Source organism: Arachis ipaensis, chromosome B3 (genome assembly GCF_059453495.1).
Source record: "Arachis ipaensis isolate K30076 ecotype BB chromosome B3, ASM5945349v1, whole genome shotgun sequence".
Classification (NCBI taxonomy): Eukaryota; Viridiplantae; Streptophyta; class Magnoliopsida; order Fabales; family Fabaceae; genus Arachis; species Arachis ipaensis.
This window is the reverse complement of record NC_142438.1, coordinates 6,320,014-6,338,906: the sequence shown is the minus strand read 5'-3', so window position 1 is coordinate 6,338,906 and position 18,893 is coordinate 6,320,014. Positions and strand designations below refer to the sequence as shown.

At 29.8% G+C, this 18,893-nt stretch overlaps 2 protein-coding genes across 2 annotated transcripts; both read left to right on the top strand.

The window, feature by feature from the left end:
- Positions 1-3,629: 3,629 nt before the first annotated feature.
- On the top strand, positions 3,630-9,925 carry LOC107628970 (calreticulin-3). The gene is made up of 14 exons (XM_016331622.3): positions 3,630-3,992; positions 4,147-4,254; positions 4,805-4,997; positions 5,413-5,671; positions 5,947-6,003; positions 6,486-6,533; positions 6,642-6,728; positions 6,812-6,869; positions 7,203-7,270; positions 7,397-7,492; positions 7,581-7,637; positions 7,728-7,811; positions 8,534-8,563; positions 9,504-9,925. Exons 1-14 carry the CDS (start codon positions 3,875-3,877, stop codon positions 9,513-9,515), a joined length of 1,275 nt encoding a protein of 424 aa, XP_016187108.1. The 5' UTR covers positions 3,630-3,874; the 3' UTR covers positions 9,516-9,925.
- A 3,692-nt stretch (positions 9,926-13,617) lies between these two features.
- On the top strand, positions 13,618-17,373 carry LOC107628971 (putative hydroxyacylglutathione hydrolase 2, chloroplastic). Its single transcript, XM_016331623.2, has 8 exons — positions 13,618-13,854; positions 14,841-15,023; positions 15,165-15,368; positions 15,659-15,782; positions 16,080-16,180; positions 16,486-16,560; positions 16,664-16,762; positions 16,876-17,373. Exons 1-8 carry the CDS (start codon positions 13,804-13,806, stop codon positions 17,020-17,022), a joined length of 984 nt encoding a protein of 327 aa, XP_016187109.1. The 5' UTR covers positions 13,618-13,803; the 3' UTR covers positions 17,023-17,373.
- The last annotated feature ends 1,520 nt before the right edge of the window (positions 17,374-18,893 follow it).

The following is an 18,893-nucleotide window of genomic DNA, read 5'->3' as shown; positions in this document are numbered from 1 at the left end:
AGAGGGAAGAGAGTTGCGCGATGGTTCCGGAGGCGTGGCGCTGGTGTAGCTGATTTTCAAATTCTGTGTGGTAAAACGGTGAAAGGAGGTAGGGTTTTGGGGAGGGTGAATATGGTTTACCCTGACTCATTTTTGGATGGTGTTGATGTGCATTGGGCTATTTGGTCCCAGCCCATATACATTTGGCTAGGTTTTAGCTGATATACTTTTGGTTCCCTAGCAATACTCTTTTGGTATTTACCAAGGATCAAACACCTAGACTTTTTAGACAGAGAACTTTAATACCATGTCATGAAACTACTTATCTAACAATACTTATATATATATACCTCCACTAAACTTGCGTTCACGCCACTTGCACTTCCATGTATCGTCTGTCTCTTTTGTGACTTGATTATGTGAAAATTAGTAAAGTTAATTTTAGAAAATAAATAAATAAATAAATAAATAAATAAATAAATAAATAATAACTAAATAAAATAAAAGGTAATAAACAATCCTAGTTTATAATCTTAGGATTTTAATGGTTGAAAAAGAGAAGAATTATATACCTCGAATTGATGGATGGTTCATATTGAAGAGACTCACTTATAAATTGAGTTTTTCTTTAATTCATTTCAATCAAGCCATCCAGATAGAATAACATAATATTTCTTTGAGTAGTTTTTTCCTATATATGATAGAGAGAAGTGTGTTCTCTTTTTATTAAGAGAGAGTGTTATTGTAGTCTCTTTGTAATAGAGAAAAATTATAATTCTCAAAAAAAGGTATTCAATTGTTTCTATATTTTATACAAATTTTTAATTTTTCATCTCTATATTTTACTGTGTCATTTGTCTGGTACCTAACAGATTCCAGTAATGTTTTTGCTTCGGCCTACCCATACCGCTAGTGTATGTATATTCAGTGTTTTACTTATCGAACCAAATCTAATTAACTTTGTAAGAACAACAAAGTAAGTAAGTATAGTTTTATTTATTTAATGAAAGATTAGTTAAGTTACAATAAGTAAACTATGATTGCCAAAGTAAACTACGGTTAATTATCTTAGTCATCAAAGATTATTGCAATATTTTTAGAAGCAAGATATTTAGTTATTTACCTTGAATAATGCTTGTCATACTCATATAGTAATTACTTCATTTGATTGATATTGATTGCGCATTACATTTATTAAAACAGAAAATTGGTTTATTGATGCATGTTCATGTTGAAGTCCACCCGTTTATTTGTCTTCCTTTGCGAGTCTAATTCGGCTTTGTCATTCATTATTAGTCAATGGTAACACAATGTGTTGTCATATGGTTTTTACTTATTACTATACTTTTTCCTAACGTAATGGATCTATCAAAGTTCGTTAATCCACATTAAACTACACTGGCCATGGTTTCAAATCAGATTTTAGGTCTTTTAGAATACAGCAGCTACTTAACCAGTCTACGACGCTACATGTAACATATTTTACATGAAGATTCTATGGTGCTTACAACTGAGAAAAGCATACTATGCTGACTATATGTGTCAAGAAAAGAAGAATGATGATACATGACTTTATATACTTGTTTCTATTTCACACTGCCACGGTTACACACACAGTTACTGTCACACACGCAATTTTTTCGTTTTTTATTTTGAGCTAAATTACAGCTTAATATTTTTATTAATTTTTGAAAAGCTAGAATTTATTTTTGGTAGTAGACTGAATCTATTTATTTTAGACTACTAACTGGATTTATAATAGTTAATATTTTTTGGACCAAAACTTGGTTGAAATCATATATAATAAATATATATGACTCCTTGAAACCTAAAAAGAATATGTAACCCCTTACGTATAGTAAAAAAAAAAAAAAAAGATATAAGACCCCTTTTTAATGTAATTTTTTATAATTAATATCCCATGATACCTAAAAGAAAATCATATATAGAGTGATATTATAAAAAAATAGGAATGAAATTATCATTTCTCATTTTTTTAATCTATAATTTATTTTTTGAAAGAATTGTTTTTTTTTTGGTAGATAATTTTTAATGTGATCATTTTTTTAGATACAAACAACAACAATAACAAAGTCTGTCCCACTAGGTGAGTCGACTACATGAATTAAACGACATCATTAAACTCTGTCATGTATCATGTTTACATAGAGACCGTTTACATGTAGATCTCGTTTGACCATTTTTTGGATGGTCTTTTTAGATTTTCCTCTGCCTTTCATCCTTTGTTCATCTTCCATCTCATCCATCCTCCTGACTGGGTGTTCTGTCGGTCTTCTTCTCACATGTCCAAACCACCTGAGACGCAAGTTATCTGTCATATGTATTTATTATATATATATATATATATATATAAAAGCCTGTTGTTGTTGTTATTTGATATCATGATTCATGAAAAATAAATATTTTTTAATAAGTAACAAAGACAATATATAACTAACAAATACACTTTTGATAAAAAAAAAGCCTCAAAACAGTATAAGAACCGCATGTATTATAGTGTTTTAAAAATTTATCATCAACATATAATGCAAATTGTTTAGTAAAATAAAATAAAAAATTGTAGTGATCGACCAAAATTTTTAAATAATTGTTTAAAATATTAGCAAGAATATGAAAAAAAAAAAGTGAAAGACATAAGACTATATAAGAGGAGATAAAAAAATTATTTAAAATGAATATTAATTTATATAGTAAATATAGATAAAAATGAGAATAAAAACAAAAAAATAAATTAAAATTTATTAATCAATTTATATCTATTAAAAAAAAATAACATTAAGTTTAATTTATATAAAAATAAAGAGTAAAAAGATATCAAAAGATAAAACTAAATACTACGTAAGAGGAATAAAAAGTGATGTGATGATAGAAAAATTATAAAATAATAATTTTACTTAAATATTTATGTGATAATATTACAAATTATCTAATATGTCAAAAGTTCATTATGTCATTATTTGATTTTTCTTATGAGAAATATTCAAGAACCATTAAAATTTGTTATTTTTTGTTATCATTTTTAGTTATTGATCTAATTTTTTTAGTTTAATAATCCAACAATATACTTTTAACTCACACTTTTAAATATTGATGATTAACAGCGGACAAGAATAATAAATTATATTAGTCTTCTAACATTCCTAATTTTTTTATACATTATAAGTAAATTAATAAATAGATAAATAAATAAATAAATTTTTTAAAAATAAAATTTATTTTTTAAATAAAATATATAATATTAGAATTTAGACTATTAATATGAATTAATATTGTTTATGCTATAATTTTTTTTTGATAAAAATTAAATAATTTAGCGTGTGAAATTATGATATTAATATAAATTAATTATATAATACTATTTTCTAAGATAATATAAATATAATTCTAAAATATTTTTTTCTATAATGTTACAATAAATAACATGATAATTTTATATAAAAACTTAAAAATTTATGTATTATTTTTTTACAATAGCATTACTTTTAGTTTTTTTTTATATATATTATAATAGATGACCCACACACCTTTTTGACCAAAAACCGAATTAGGAACGAGGAAAAAAATTTCTTAGTTTTAGCTTTTAAGGGAAAAATCCATTTTCTTAAAAAAAAAAAAGACATTTAATAATTATAGTTTGCATCCTCACGTAGTAAAGAGGTAACACATTTGTAAATGAAGTCAACTAATTACTTGCATTCAGATTCCCTCTGGGATGGTAATAATCTAAGACTAATTAAGAATGATTTAAGTTGATTAATTAATGGTAAGAAAGGAAGTGGGAGAAAATGGAAGTGGAAGTGGGTTGTTGTTCTAGAAAGTACTATTCGTATTTTCACGTTAATTTAAAGCAACTTTCTCTCAACACTGAAATGAGATGAGTGAGATGGGTAATCTGAGCAAGCAGCTTCTTAAGCTCTTTCTTTTCCTCTTTGCAACTCTTCAGTTCCCTTCTTCTTCCTTCGCTGAGGTCTTCTTCGAAGAGAGGTTCGAAGGTAACTATTAATGATACTTCTTTTTGATTCAGTTGGAGTTAGTTAGTTTGGTTGATTCAGTTTGACAACTGCATAGGGTTGTTATTATTTGTAACTAATTAACTAACTAACTAGCTAGCATTGCCTTCAAACTTTGAATGTTGAAAAAAACAAGATGGATGGAAGAGTCGTTGGGTTTTATCAGATTGGAAAAGGAGTGAAGGAAAAGCTGGTACCTTTAAGCACACTGCAGGAAAATGGCCTGGAGATCCTGATGACAAAGGTTCGTTTATCATTTTGCACCATCTTACACAGTTTCATAATATTTAGGATTTTTTTTTTATTTTAATGATGATTCATTCTTTACGCATGTTTAATCATATGCTGACGCATTGGAAGAAAGTGGTTGACTTAACTATGCACCATCTTAAAAGGCTTACAAGTTACAATACAAACCAACTTAGATTGTTCGAGTGGTCAGCTCACTCGTCTATTTAATTAAGTGTTCAGAGCTCGAATTCCACTTTGGGTATGCAACAGCCCATTGGTCAGCGGCGACAAACCCTTAAGATTAGTTCTGGGGGATACCGGGGGAAAACAAAAGGCTTACATTACAAATATTTGATTGGATGATGGGATAAAACTCTTTTATTTTGTCAGTAGAATAGCAACTGTTTTAGTTCTAGTTACATTATATGCAGATTAGTGCAATGAGGGGTTTGACCAAAATAATTTAAAATTTCTATGGCGTGTTTAGAAAATGATAGGTATAGGAAGCTTTTGATTACAAGTTGCTTCAAAGCTAGGATAAGCTTATCCCACAATCCTTGCAGGTCTCCAAACATATAATGATGCCAAGCATTATGCCATATCTGCGAAGATACCAGAGTTGAGCAACAAGAACAAGACACTGGTGGTCCAGTATTCTATTAGGTTTGAGCAGGACATTGAATGCGGCGGTGGTTACATCAAGCTTCTTTCTGGTTATGTCAATCAGAAGAAGTTTGGTGGGGATACTCCGTACAGGTTCGTGAATTTCTTATTCGTATGTTTAACTTGGTTTGTGGCTTATGATTCAGAAGTTCTTCAACATGTTACATTAGATTGTGGAAAAGTTGCTCTTTTGAAGAATGTGCTGCAGAGTTTAGCTCATCATTTCTGATGAGCACACTGATCAATTTTATGCTTATTTGTTCACCCTCGTCATCAAATTTTCACAACCTCCTTAATTAGTAGTGTTGATATGTGAGAGATATAAGCAGTAACTTCTTGTGATTTAAGAAAATGTCACTCGGAATTCCAAACATGAACTTACTATATACTAACTTAGCTGAAAAGATATAGACATGAAGTCTGTACTGTATATCATTGCTGCCTTTGAGGAATTAATACTCCTTCCTTGATGTGATTTTAGTCAACTGATTGGTTTTTCTTAATGCAGTCTGATGTTTGGACCAGATATATGCGGCACACAGACCAAAAAGCTGCATCTTATACTATCATACCAGGGGCAGAACTACCCCATTAGAAAGGATCTACAATGTGAAACAGACAAAATGACTCATTTCTATACATTTATTCTAAGGCCTGATGCCTCTTATAGTGTCCTTGTTGATAATCGTGAAAGAGACTCTGGAAGCATGTATACAGATTGGGACATCCTTCCTCCAAGGAAGATCAAGGATGTCAATGCCAAAAAGGTATTATGTTTTGCCCTCTGTGTGTGTCTTCTTTCTCATTTGAATTTTGTGTATGAACCGTTGTGGTGCCTTTTTTTTTCCCCCTCAGTAATTGAGTAAAGTTCAAACATTCAATAATTGTTATTAGTTATTACTGACTGGATCTAAAAGGCATACATGCAAAACAACTTAACCAAATATTCTATAGGATGCTTCATTTGAGATGGGATTCTTTTGGTATATCTTCTTTTACAATCTACCTTTCCTGTAAAGTCGTAAAATTTTCCTTATTACAGCCAGCTGACTGGGATGATAGAGAGTACATTGAAGATCCTAATGAAGTCAAACCAGAGGTACTTTTGTCCCCTTCTTCGCTGAAATCTCATTTTTAATAATGTTTAGTTTAATTTAACTTTTGTTAAAGTTTTCAGCAAGATTGAAAACAATATACATGCATTTCCTTTTGTTAAAGTCTTCACTTGATAAACGAGAATGTCTACTTCAACTAGTACCGGAGCTAATTTAGCAAAATGTTATTGGTTTCTGTATTACAAGTGCTTTTAATTAGTTATTCTTTTAACATCTGTCAAAGGTTATTATTCGTTTTCAAAACTTTTTCAGACACTTGTTATCTTTCAGATATTTTATTTGTTGGGGAAATAGATAGTAGCTTCTAACAAGGATATAATGTCTTTTGACAATATATTATTGGTGAAAAGAAATCTAATGGAAGACCTCTCAAAATGTTTTAGGTGCTGCACACAGATTTTGATTAATCTTTTTATGTATAGTTGCCATATTTTGACGTGTGCTTCTCATTATCTTAATATTGCAGGGGTATGATTCAATCCCAGCTGAAATTCCTGATCCTAAAGCCAAGAAGGTTTATTTGCTTACCATATTCATAATTTAAGAGTAAGATCTTTATTTAGATAGAAGGCTTTGCTAAAAGCTTAGTTTGCTTCTTCTTTTTGATACTTTGTTTGAGTAGCCTGCTGACTGGGATGAGGATGAAGATGGACTATGGAAGCCCTCCAAAGTGCCCAATCCAGCATACAAAGGGCCATGGAAACGCAAGGTTGTTCAAGCAACATTTGTTAACATTTGAATAGATGTTCATGTATCTTGGCGTTTCTAATTGCTGTAATTTGTTGTACTCAGAAAATCAAGAACCCCAATTACAAGGGAAAGTGGAAGATCCCATGGATTGACAACCCAGGTAAGTTTATGTTTTAAACATGGGATATCTGTCATTTGGATCTAGATATAAGGTTCAATGGTTCATGGCTTTAATTAGGTTGTAGTGTAACATGAATGAACTACTTCTTAGTTTCATGAATGTAAAAATATAAGAGAAAAAAAAAATTTCTTACATGTGGCTTCCTTTGGATACTACAGACTTTGATAGCATTTGGTTTTATCCACCATCTTGGGCCGTATTTATCAATACTTGATCCTTTCTTACAAAGCACCCGAAACTTTATTAATATTTTTCGTGACTAATTAACATTGGCTCTCGTGAATTTTTCTTTGGATTTCCTGTTTTCTGCAGAATTCGAGGACGATCCTGATCTCTATGTGTTGAAACCAATAAAATATGTGGGCATCGAAGTGTGGCAGGTGCTTTATGTCATCCTCTATGTTGATTGAAGTATTCAATTGCCAACAAAGTTAACTGGTCTCTTGACTTGTTTATTTATCTATTATTTATTCGAAGCTTTATAATATTATGATTCGGATCCACAGGTGAAGGCTGGTTCAATTTTCGACAATATTTTACTTTGTGATGACCCACAGTATGCAAAGCAAATTGTGGATGAATATATGGCTAATAATAAAGAGGTGAGCACTTGCTTTCAGTGTTCGTATCTTTTATTTGGTTTATTGGAACCATGATTATTTGCATTCTTATTTTGTGTAAAAATTTCAGGCTGAAAAAGAAGCTTTTGAAGAAGCAGAAAAGGAAAGAAAGGCTAGGGAAGAAGAGGTAATTTGAGAAGTCTAAATACCTAAACAATGTTTTGATATGTCCAATATCAATACTTGTTATGTAATATTTTATGTTATGACTATATAGGAGGCGCAAAGAGCAAGAGAAGAGGGCGAGAAGAGGAGGAGGGAGAGGGATCATAAATATGGAGATAGGCGGCGCCGTAGAAGGGTAATTTATTTTCCCCCTAATTTTATTCCGAAGTTAAAATAATATTTGCTGACATTCACTAGCAAAGTGTTGATTGAATTTTCCAACTTTTGCTTGGTAGGAATTACTCTAAACAAAAATATGCCGTTTTAACCAAATTGGTATAGCAAAAAAACAATGTATTTGGACATAATTTTATCCGCATACATTGATTTTCTGTTAACAATTTGGCAAAAGAAACATTTATTTTGAATCGGAGCAAGTAGAATGGTAGAGAGAAGAGGGTGGGGGACATATGGTGGATTTCTTGCCCTCCTTTCTTAACTTTTGTGTTCGAGGGGTGAACATGAAATATAGTACAGGATGATGATTGATGGTTGAAGCAAAATCATTTTCGTTATTATTGTGCTTTTTGAAACTGTTTCCTTCAAAACAAGAAGGTAAGGCTGAAAACATTGGACAATGATCTTGTAAGTACTAAGTACCAGCTGGACCAATCATGGAAGTGGGAACTATTGGACAATAGTGTTAAGAGTGAATAATTTATGTAGGAAGCTCACAACTTGGTCCCTGAAAAAAATATCAACATAAAAATTCTTCCCTGAGAGATCAAAGATACAAGTATAAAAATAATACTTGAGAATTAAAATTTGATTTTATGGATGATTATTAAATAAATTCTGATTTATAGACCTTTTTCTTTTTCTTAGTTTGGTAATTGATTTTTGGACTTTATTTTGCAGCCGGATCCCCATGAGTACATGGATTATCATGTAAGCCTAAAACTCTCTTTTCTCTTTCCTTATTGATGTGAATGCTTCTTAGTACTTTGTTGTATTATCTTATATGCAATTTGGTAATTATGTATGCTCTTTTAGTTGCTACAGAACTAAGAATAATATCTAATTAAACTCATTGCCATCCAAATAACAAACTCTTCCACATCCAGCTAAAATGGAACCAAGGTATTTAAATATAGAAAAAGGTTGCATGTGCACAGGAAAAAACAGAAGTGTAATGCTCAGATAATGCACTATTCAAATGTAGCTTTATACCCTTCTTGAGATAAGGCTGTGACCACAAGGTCATTGACTACTATGTAAAGTCTGTATCTGTTTTGGTGCCTTATAAAATGGCAAGTATGCAATGATGGAATATAGATAATGAAGTACTATGCTAAGAAAATTATTGCTATGGAAAAATCGGATTGCTCTAACTTCCAACCACTGCCTCAGAAATTTTAGCAAAAGAAGTAACTAAAAAAAGGGGTTCTTCTAAGTTTCAATAATGTAATAAGAACTTAAAAATAGATCAGACTGATGCCATATGCAGAGGATTTTTTTTCCTTAAATGGTTTTGGAGCACATTTAACAAAGTCTTTTGATACGTTTGCTGTGAATTTAGCTCCTAATACTCTATATTCACCAGTATATAATATGTTACAACACTGTTTAAGTAAGGTGTATCAATCATGAGGATAACTTGTTGGCCATCCCAGTTGTTATTGTACTACAATTTTAAAATAGTAGAGTAGTGCTAACTTTTTGAAATTCTCAAGGCTACCTTTAGATTCATTGCACTAAAACTTAATGAGTTCTGTGCAACCTGGCAACTTTTTTCTGTTTCCCTTTTGACATAAATGTCAATTGTCAACTCTTGTTTGTTTTCCATTACTCTTATTTATTATTTGCATTAACTTGGCTTTAACAACAGGATGAACTTTGAAAGTTTGTGCACTGCTTCAGCTTGTGGTGGTTGTCCTCTGCAAAAATCTATGCTATCACTCTGGAAGGTTTTTCAAAACTATTTTGTACGATCTTAAAACATATTTAATGTGTATCATAAGAATATCTATTATCTATAATTATTCATTTTTTGTTTATATAGTAATTCTTAAAATCTGAAAAATGAATAATTATAGATAGATATTCTTAAAATGCGGATTAAATTTAACGAAAATGCCTCCAGAATTATGCAATTATTTTTCCCTTTTTTTTTTTTCTTTTGAGGGTTGTGAGTGAAATTGTAGGACCAAAGCTGCAATTGCACTGAAATGATGAGCTGTACTGAACTGTACCATATTGAGTAGATATGGGCTTCAGCAATTTATGTTAACTTTGATTTTCTATTGAATTGTTAGATCATGCAGTTATGGCTCTGCTCAAAAAGTGTGGATTATATAACTTTCTCAGTATCTGTACCAGTACCACTGGGAGGAAAAAAACAATAAAAGAAAATAGCCATGTCAATATATTAATTATGTATTATTCTTGTTATTATGTCTTCACACCTAATTACCTAAAAAAGAAACTAAATGGTGACACATCTTTCTAAAGGGTACCCTTTTTCAGTTTTTATTTCATTCATATAATCATATTTTAGACACTGAAATTTAATTACACTATAATTAGAGAGAGAGTTAATTACACGTAAATATGGCTGCGTATGTTTACAAACACAGGACTGAGACATGGACAAAGAGATAGAATTGTGTTTGGTAAATAAGATATGAATAAATATATTGTGTCTTATGACACTTTTTTTCTTTTATTTTTATTTATAATTTTTTATAATTATATTTTTTATTATGTTATTTTTCTTTTTGAATTTTATGTGAAAGAAAAACTGAAAGTAAATTAGATTTTTTATTATTTATTTATTTTATATTCAGTTTATCACTAAATAAAAAAAATATTAATTTTTATGTCTTATTTTAAATATTTTATTTTATTTTATTCTCAAAACGGTTTCGCTACATTACCAACAACATATCTGCCAACTTTTACCAACTCTTATTTATAATTGTGTTTCATAAAAGTGTGTTCGTGGATGTGTCTAATAAAAATGTTTTTTTTATAAGTGTGTTTAATAGAAGTGTCTTTATAGATATATTTTCTGGATGTGTCTCTTTATATATATATTTAAAATATATTAATTATTAGACACATCCACGAACACACTTTCATAAAACACAATTATAAATAAGAATTGGCAGAAGTTGGCAGATAGTATGTTGGTACCCTATACTTTTCCTTCTCAAAATCAATAATAGCCTTAGGGTAAGTTTTAGGTATGAAATTGAATAAAAAAGCGAGAAACACAGAAGAGCTATCTACTCTATTCAACTGTTCATCTGTTTTTCTTTTTCATAAAAAAAAAATTGAGAATATTATTAAAAATCGTCACACCTCTTGTAAAAGATGAAGGGAACAAAAATATGTCAAATGGCCAAGTGAGAAAGGAAAGAAACTAAGTTCAAAATACAGTATACAAATTTCTTCGGGTTTAAGATTATTTTTTAAAAATTAATATTTAAGAGAAAAACAGCTAATCATTGCTAAGCAATCAATGTTACCTGTTCATATTGATTTATGCCTAAGATACCAAAATGGGGTGTATTGGTGATGGAAAGTGGAAACATAGTGCAAACAGAGGAAATTACATGGTTGCCCTTGGCCGGCAATTTGTGAAAGACACGGTCGGTGGGAGGGATTGTTCAAAGATTTGACCAAATACACATTTTTTTTGGGCAAATTTAATTATTATTATTATTATTATTTGTGAGTTCGCTTTCTATTTATATTGCATGAATGCTAAAATTAATCACTAAATCAATTCTTGTGTATTTGTATATATCATTATATATTTTTTCTGGTGGAGCTTTAATATATAACACTTTTCAAAAGTTTAAAAAGTTAATGATCAATGTATTTTTGCATTTTTATCTGTATTGCGAAATTTGTTTATATATATAAAATATAAGGTTATTTTGTATTTTTTTTTTCTTATAAAGATCTTTATAATGATACATGATTCATTTTTAGTATATATATATATATATATAGTATTATTGCCTTCTATTTATAATTTTATATGATATGACCCAATTTTTTTATTAGAAAGTTAAAGTTATTCTAACCAATCTTATAATAAGATCGGCATAGTAAAATATATTAATACATACATACAATTTTTACATGTTTAAAAAATATGATAAACCTATATTCAAATAGATACAGCACTAAAAAAAATTTATTATAGGTTTGAAACATTATAAATATCATTTAACATGTGAAAATTTCTCTACGTTCATAACACATTAATCACTTCAGAAAACATGCTCCTCCTTCTATTCTCCACCTCAACTTCCCCACATTCACGTGAATCTGTCTCATAAGTCATAACCAAATCTTGTGTCTCAACTCTCAAGCCACTTAATCGTCTGGTAAAAATTTAGGTGCATTTAATTTCATATGAAATTAATAAATGAAAATTATTAAATAATTTGACTAATTTAATTAAATTTTTACGGTTTTTAATTATCAATTTTACGTAAAATTAACTGTACCTGAGTTTCCACCTAATCATCCAACTAAAGTTAACAAATGAAACCAAGCACTGCCACTTTTTTTTTTTTTTACATATATACGATGTGCTTAATTTTAACATATTTATCACGTAAAAAAATTTATATAATTATGTAATTAAATTCATATATTTAGATAAATCATTTTTTTAAAATGAAAAAATTTATAAAGTAAAAAATTAAATATTCAATCACCATTAAATTAAAATAACAGGACTCATTATGTATGATGAAAGCTATAAATTAAAAAGTGATTAATCTTTTGTTTTATCATTTTATCAATTTTTTTCTTCAAAAAATTCAAATTTCATTTGGATAAATGAGTTTAAAATTAATTATTTTTGATAATATAGTAATACATGATTGGATATATGGATAAAAAGTATTTACATAAAAATTAAATTCATATATGATTAGGTTGATAATTTTCAAAATATAATTTCTTTGTTCTCTTTATAGTTTATCTTGGATATTGAAAATGAAAGTATGAAACCATTGTATCAATCAATGCATTACTTATTTCTTAGTCATATTAAACTTGTTGGTTCACCTAAGAAAAAAAAGGAACACCGGTTGGTTAACATCAAATTGAGTGGGATTCATTCCAAAAACAAAATAATTATTGGAATCTTAAGAGAGAAAAAAAAGGGGACTAGTTGTCCACGTGAAATACAAGAATACGCGTGTCACGTGTGACGCAATAAATTAAATTTGATCATTGATCATCATTACTAAACTTCATTAGTAGAAGTAGGAGTAGTATCTAGTGTCATTTCACTTATTTACTTAAAGTCTTAGAAATATAAATTTTATTTTGTATATATAATAATTCATTAATTATTGAGAGACTCTTAAATAAAGCTAAAATTTATGATAAATTAGTCTTTAATTTGTCAGATAAAAATATATTACAAAAAAAATTGAAAAAATTTTAAATATATTAGAAATATTAGTATTCCGATTATTTTAACCGTTGATATGAATTATAAAAAATATATATAATATAAATTAATTGAAATCAACCGTTAAAACAATTGGAACACTAATATTTTTGGTACACTTAAAATTTTTTCAAAGGTATTATATTAATAGCATTCTTTCAACTTTAGAAGAATAAAAAAAAGTTAAAAAAGAGTAAACTCAAATTAATGTTAAAGAATTTCGGAGAAGATATTTTGATTTCTTGACAAACGTTTATTCTATAGAAATTTTTAAAAATGTATATTTTATATAAATAAATTTATAATAATTTGTTATAAGAAAATTAAATTTTTACAAACACATTCTAAAATAAATTAGAACGGTTGTAAAATAATAAAAAAAAGTAACTATTAAATAAATTTATTGGAGATCAAAGTTTACAATATAAAAAAATTTAGAATTAAATTTTGGGTATTTATTCATCAGGAAAAAAAAAAAAAAAAGAGGGGTTTAAATGAAGATGGTGGAGGACAAAGGGTGGTAGGAAGAAAAAGCAATTTCCTTTTCAACAGTAAACTAAAAGAGTGTGCCAACATTACAACATTAACACATAACATAACTGCTTCTCTCTCTCTCTCTCTCTCTCTCTCTCTCTCTTTTCGTTCATTTATTCATTTCAATTCCAAATTTCCAATTCAATTCAATCACAATTTCAGATGCAGTGAGATGCTCTCTAAGCCTTCCTCTGCAATGCCCACCTTCCCTTCTTCCTCTGAGGTTTGTCAATTCTCCTCCCTTCTTTTTTCTTTCTCTCTCTTCATTTCACAAAATTTGGAGAATTCTAAGACTAAAGTTTCATTTTTTGGAAGAAAAAGAACTCTGGGTTGTGCTGAATTGTATGGACGAACAAGAGAATATGAACACCTAAAACAGTTCTTCCTTTTTGTTTGTCACTAGAAGGGGGGAAAAAACTTTTGTCTCTCCTTGTTATTTTTGTGGTACCACATTTGATGGGTTATGAAGTTTTTTTTTTTTTGGTCTTAGATTGGAATTGTTTTACATCCCATGAAGGTAAATTCATGAAAAAGATAATATACGTGAAGAAGTCTTTTTTTTTTTTTTTAAAAAAAATTGGGAATTTTTTCCCTTACTTTATGAGGGACTTACTGCACCCTCTGTTTGAGAGTTTGATGATGATCTACTTCATTATTTTGAGGCGGCCTTATTTTGATTGTATTATAGCCTGTTACAAGGGTTATAACTTTGGTTGGTACTTGGTAGAATGAAGATGAACTGATTTTACTCCAATTATAGTTTTGTAACTTTGGAAGTGTTTGGATTTCCTTTTCTAGTTTAGCTTTTAAGGTGATTGGGTTCTAATCTTGAAGGCCTTTTTGTCATGCAGCTTCTTAAATTCTTATCTAACTGTGGCATCAGTATTATTCATACTGACATTGCTAGTTTCATTGATTGTAACAATATTTTACTTAATTTAGTGTTTAGGAGAATGATTAGGATGTTATATCATTACTTTTGATCGGTTTGTTTATATATAATGGCTTATCCTTTTGCATTTATTGTCATTGTTGGTGGATTATTAGTTCTTGTAATCTAACACTTATGTCTCTATGTTATAAGAAAAAGCTAATTTCTATCAGGTTTCCCTGTTCTAATTCCATTTTAACTTTTATTTTGGCCGAAGAGATGACTATTGATAATTATTTGTAATAGTTTTGTTATTGTGTTACTATTATGTGGTTTAGGATAGAAATGGCTTCTGCGTGTGGCCGGATGTGAGACAACTTTGCATTCGAAAGAGTCTTCTATACGGAGTTATGAGACTCTTTTCTTTACCATTGAAAACACTGCGCGGAGCGAGTCGGTCACTGAGAGTAGACCAGTTTTGCAGTGTAGTGAACATTTCCTCCTCATTGCAGATTGAATTGGTGAGATATCTCTTATTACTTTTTCAGGTTCATGATGCAATTGGATTAGTATTATTTAGTCACATAATCTAGTAAGATGTTTCGAGGCAACATGCTTGAAAATTAACCTGTCTTATCTCATTTTTTCCTTTAATTTTTCAGGTGCCTTGCCTTGGGGACAATTATGCATACCTTTTACATGATACAGACACCGGGACAGTTGGTGTCGTTGATCCTTCTGAAGCGGCACCTATCATAGATGTTTTGAGCAAGAAAGATCGAAATTTGACGTATATACTGAACACTCACTACCATCATGATCACACTGGTGGAAATACAGAGTTGAAAGAAAGGTATGGGGCAAAGGTATGATACTTTTTCTTCTGCTGAAGTTTATTATATTTTCAATAAACGTTTCTAGAAGCACGTTTTGCAAAATGTTAAAATCGTCTTATTAAAATAATGTAGCCTTCTGAGCAAGGGACACCGAGCATGTTGTTGGTGATAGATTTAGGTATCGATTTGTTCAAACTTCATTGCCACTGATATACCTAAAAAATATAGCCTTCTGAACAAGGAACCCCCTATATGTAATGGGCAGAGTTCAAGTGAGGTTTACTACGACTATTTCTAAGTCTTCTCCTGTTGCATTGCAGGTAATTGGTTCGGAAGTAGACAATGACAAAATTCCCGGAATCGATATCTCTTTGAGTGATGGAGATACATGGATGTTTGCAGGCCATGAGGTCCTTATAATGGCTACACCTGGTCACACCCAAGGTTATATTCATAACTGATTTGTATGGTTATTTACTTTATTTTTCTAAGATCGATTGATAATAGAAAAAAAAATCAGCTCAATGTTTTCTTGTTTGGCTATTCTAATCTTCTTCAGTCTACTTGTCTATTTAATATGATTTTATATCGACCAGTTTCCCCACGTCATCTAATTTGAAATTTTGACTCCATGAAATCTAAATTGTTATTTCTTTGCTCTGGTATTGAATGAACTCTTAATTTGCACCTCGATTCACATTAGTTTTTAATAGTTTAGCTTGACCTGTATATTATAAGCAGGTCACATAAGTTTCTACTTCCCTGGATCCGGAGCGATTTTCACAGGAGACACCTTGTTCAGCCTATCATGTGGCAAGCTCTTCGAAGGAACCGCTGAACAGGTTGATTTGAGTTATATTTAGTTTCGATCCTTTTTGTTTAGGATTTGGATTTCTTTCTTCTGTTACAAGTCATTGCATTTCACAATATATATTTCGTGTTTTGTTGTATATCTTGCTTTATCCCTTTTCCGGAAGTATACGATTTGGAAACTCGAGAACAATCGATCCATAGTTCATTTCAAAGCTTGTATTCATTCAATAATCTGCAACTTGGGAATACAAACATACAATTGCATGTTTAAAAGTATGGTGCCTTTTTGACTCATTTTCGCTCGACAATTCCATAATTTTATCCATGTTTACAGATGTTATCTTCTCTTAAAAAGATCATGTCTTTGCCGGATAATACAAATATATACTGTGGCCATGAGCACACACTGGTTAGTTTCTCCTACTTTCATCTTAAATCTTCCCTGCTACTTTTCTAAGCTTAAGTGTGGTGAAACCTTGAGTCCTTGACATTGGTTCTTTGAAATTTTGCAGAGTAATTCTGAGTTTGCATTGTCTATAGAACCCAAAAACGAGGAACTTCAATTGTATGCTGCACATGTGGCACACCTTAGGAATAAAGGCTTGCCGACGGTAATTCAGAGTTTCGAAGTGCATTCTTTTCGCGAATCTGTCGCTATTGTTCATTATTAGTATACTTTGGATCTTTGTATTTTGCTTTGACAAAATTGATAATGTTACTGCAGATTCCAACTACGTTGAAGGTAGAAAAGGCTTGCAATCCATTCCTTCGCACGTTTAGCACTGAAATCCGGCGGAAGTTAAATATTGCAGTCACGGCAGATGATGCAGAAGCGCTGCGAATTATCCGGCAAGCGAAGGATAATTTTTAGAAAATTTTTTCATATATATATCTTATCTATAAATTTTCAAATGCTAAGGATACTTATGCTGTATAGATTAGAGGTGATGCATCCATCAGGGAATATTGTTTACTTGATGCTATCTTCTCAATATAATTTTGCATTATATAATTTTCTTTTGGGTTAAATTGAGAGTTATCTTTGTAAACTAGATTAAGGTTTGGTGTCACAAAATGATCATGAATGGAAGAATCTCATTAGTCATCACTCTCCTCATGTTAGCATATGCTTGCTGCTTAAGAAAACTCTGTTTTGATGATTTGATCCATAGTGTTATTGTGACATGAATACCAGATTGTACATTAGATCATATGAAGAAATGTTTTATGCACTTCTTTTTATAATTTCTTTTATATACTGAGTTGATAGTTTTTTTTTTTTTAAGATATAATGTTATGATGCATTGTATGTTTCAATAGAGTGAAAATGACTTCTTTTATAATAGAAAAATTGCCATTTTTAATCCAATTCTATGTTTCACTATTTTTTTTTCTATTTGGTAGATTATATAACTCAAATTGAAAAAATTATGCTAATATTAATAGTTTTTTTTTGTTAGCCACGGTATTTCTCAATCCGACAGGTCAATGACTAATCCGTCACGAATCTAAACTCTTTTTAAGAGTTCGACAGGTCAAGGACTAATTCATTACGAATCTGAACTCTATTTAAGAGTCTGCTGTTAGTTAATGAGTTATTGCATGTATAAAACGGGATTCGAACTCCTGACACTTGTTTAAACAGACGAGGAAGCTGATCAATCGATCTGCCCAAGTTGGTTTGCTGATATTAATACTTCACCAGATTGATTTAATCATTTTGTTAAATACTTAAATAGTAGTCTTTGACTTTTCTAGTTTCTAATTATAGACCATTTGTCACATTAGTAAATGCTGGCCATTCTTGTTTCTTTAGCTACCAACATAAACTAATTAATGGTAGTAAATACAAGGGAGAGAAAAAAAACAATAAATGTCAGGGCTAGAGATATATAGTATTTTGATGAATTTGGTTAAAATGTGTTCTTTAAACAAAAGAAAAAGTTTTCACTAAAAGTTTAAGATTTTATATTTTAAATATAATTTTAAAATATTAAATGTATAATTTAACCAATCAAAATTTGAATTCAAATGTACGTGTCTTGAAATGAATTGATCAATGGTGAAACAATTACCATTATCTATGTATTCAACTAAACTCTTATCAACATCCAGTTAATTTGAGTGGTTCATGTTAATAATAAAATATTTTAAATAATTTATTTTAATAAATACAGAATAAATATATTTAAAATTTAAATTTTGTATCTTTCTCATAAAAAATTTTAATTAATAACTTTATCATATATTCTTAAAGAGTAATGTTATACATCCAAGTCTTTTTTATGAACCAAATCTAACTAAGTTAAACAATAAGACTTAGAATAATGCTAATTATAACTAATTTTTGTTATGTTAAAGTAACTTGGTTAACAAAAAGACTTGGATGTATAACATTATTCATTTTTAAAGTACATGTTAGCTGTGTTGGAATAAATTATTTCAATAACCCAGATCATTCATATTGAATCACCAAAAATATTATAATGCGGAAGTATACCTTTACTCATAGAAATCAGGAATTAGAGATCAGAGATTGATGGAAGGATTGTCTGGTTCTTTTGATCTTTCTCAACCAAAACCTTCTGTATCCATAGGCGGCTGAATTGTGACTCTTCTAATGGAAAAATAGCGACAAAGGCGGCTTTTGGTATCTTGAGGACCGAAACACTGAAGGCACTATTTATATTTGAGCATGGCACCCATTAAACCCTAAAACCCAAATAAAAATAGTATATAAAG

Excerpts from the sequence above, each read along its gene's own strand:
- LOC107628971 (XM_016331623.2), top strand. The coding sequence starts at position 13,804 with ATGCTCTCTAAGCCTTCCTCTGCAATGCCCACCTTCCCTTCTTCCTCT. Across the intron at positions 16,181-16,485 it reads TCGAAGGAACCGCTGAACAG|ATGTTATCTTCTCTTAAAAA; the intron begins GTTGATTTGAGT and ends CCATGTTTACAG. Across the intron at positions 16,763-16,875 it reads GGAATAAAGGCTTGCCGACG|ATTCCAACTACGTTGAAGGT; the intron begins GTAATTCAGAGT and ends ATGTTACTGCAG.
- LOC107628970 (XM_016331622.3), top strand. The coding sequence starts at position 3,875 with ATGAGTGAGATGGGTAATCTGAGCAAGCAGCTTCTTAAGCTCTTTCTT. Across the intron at positions 6,729-6,811 it reads AAGGGCCATGGAAACGCAAG|AAAATCAAGAACCCCAATTA; the intron begins GTTGTTCAAGCA and ends TGTTGTACTCAG. Across the intron at positions 7,638-7,727 it reads GAAAGGCTAGGGAAGAAGAG|GAGGCGCAAAGAGCAAGAGA; the intron begins GTAATTTGAGAA and ends ATGACTATATAG.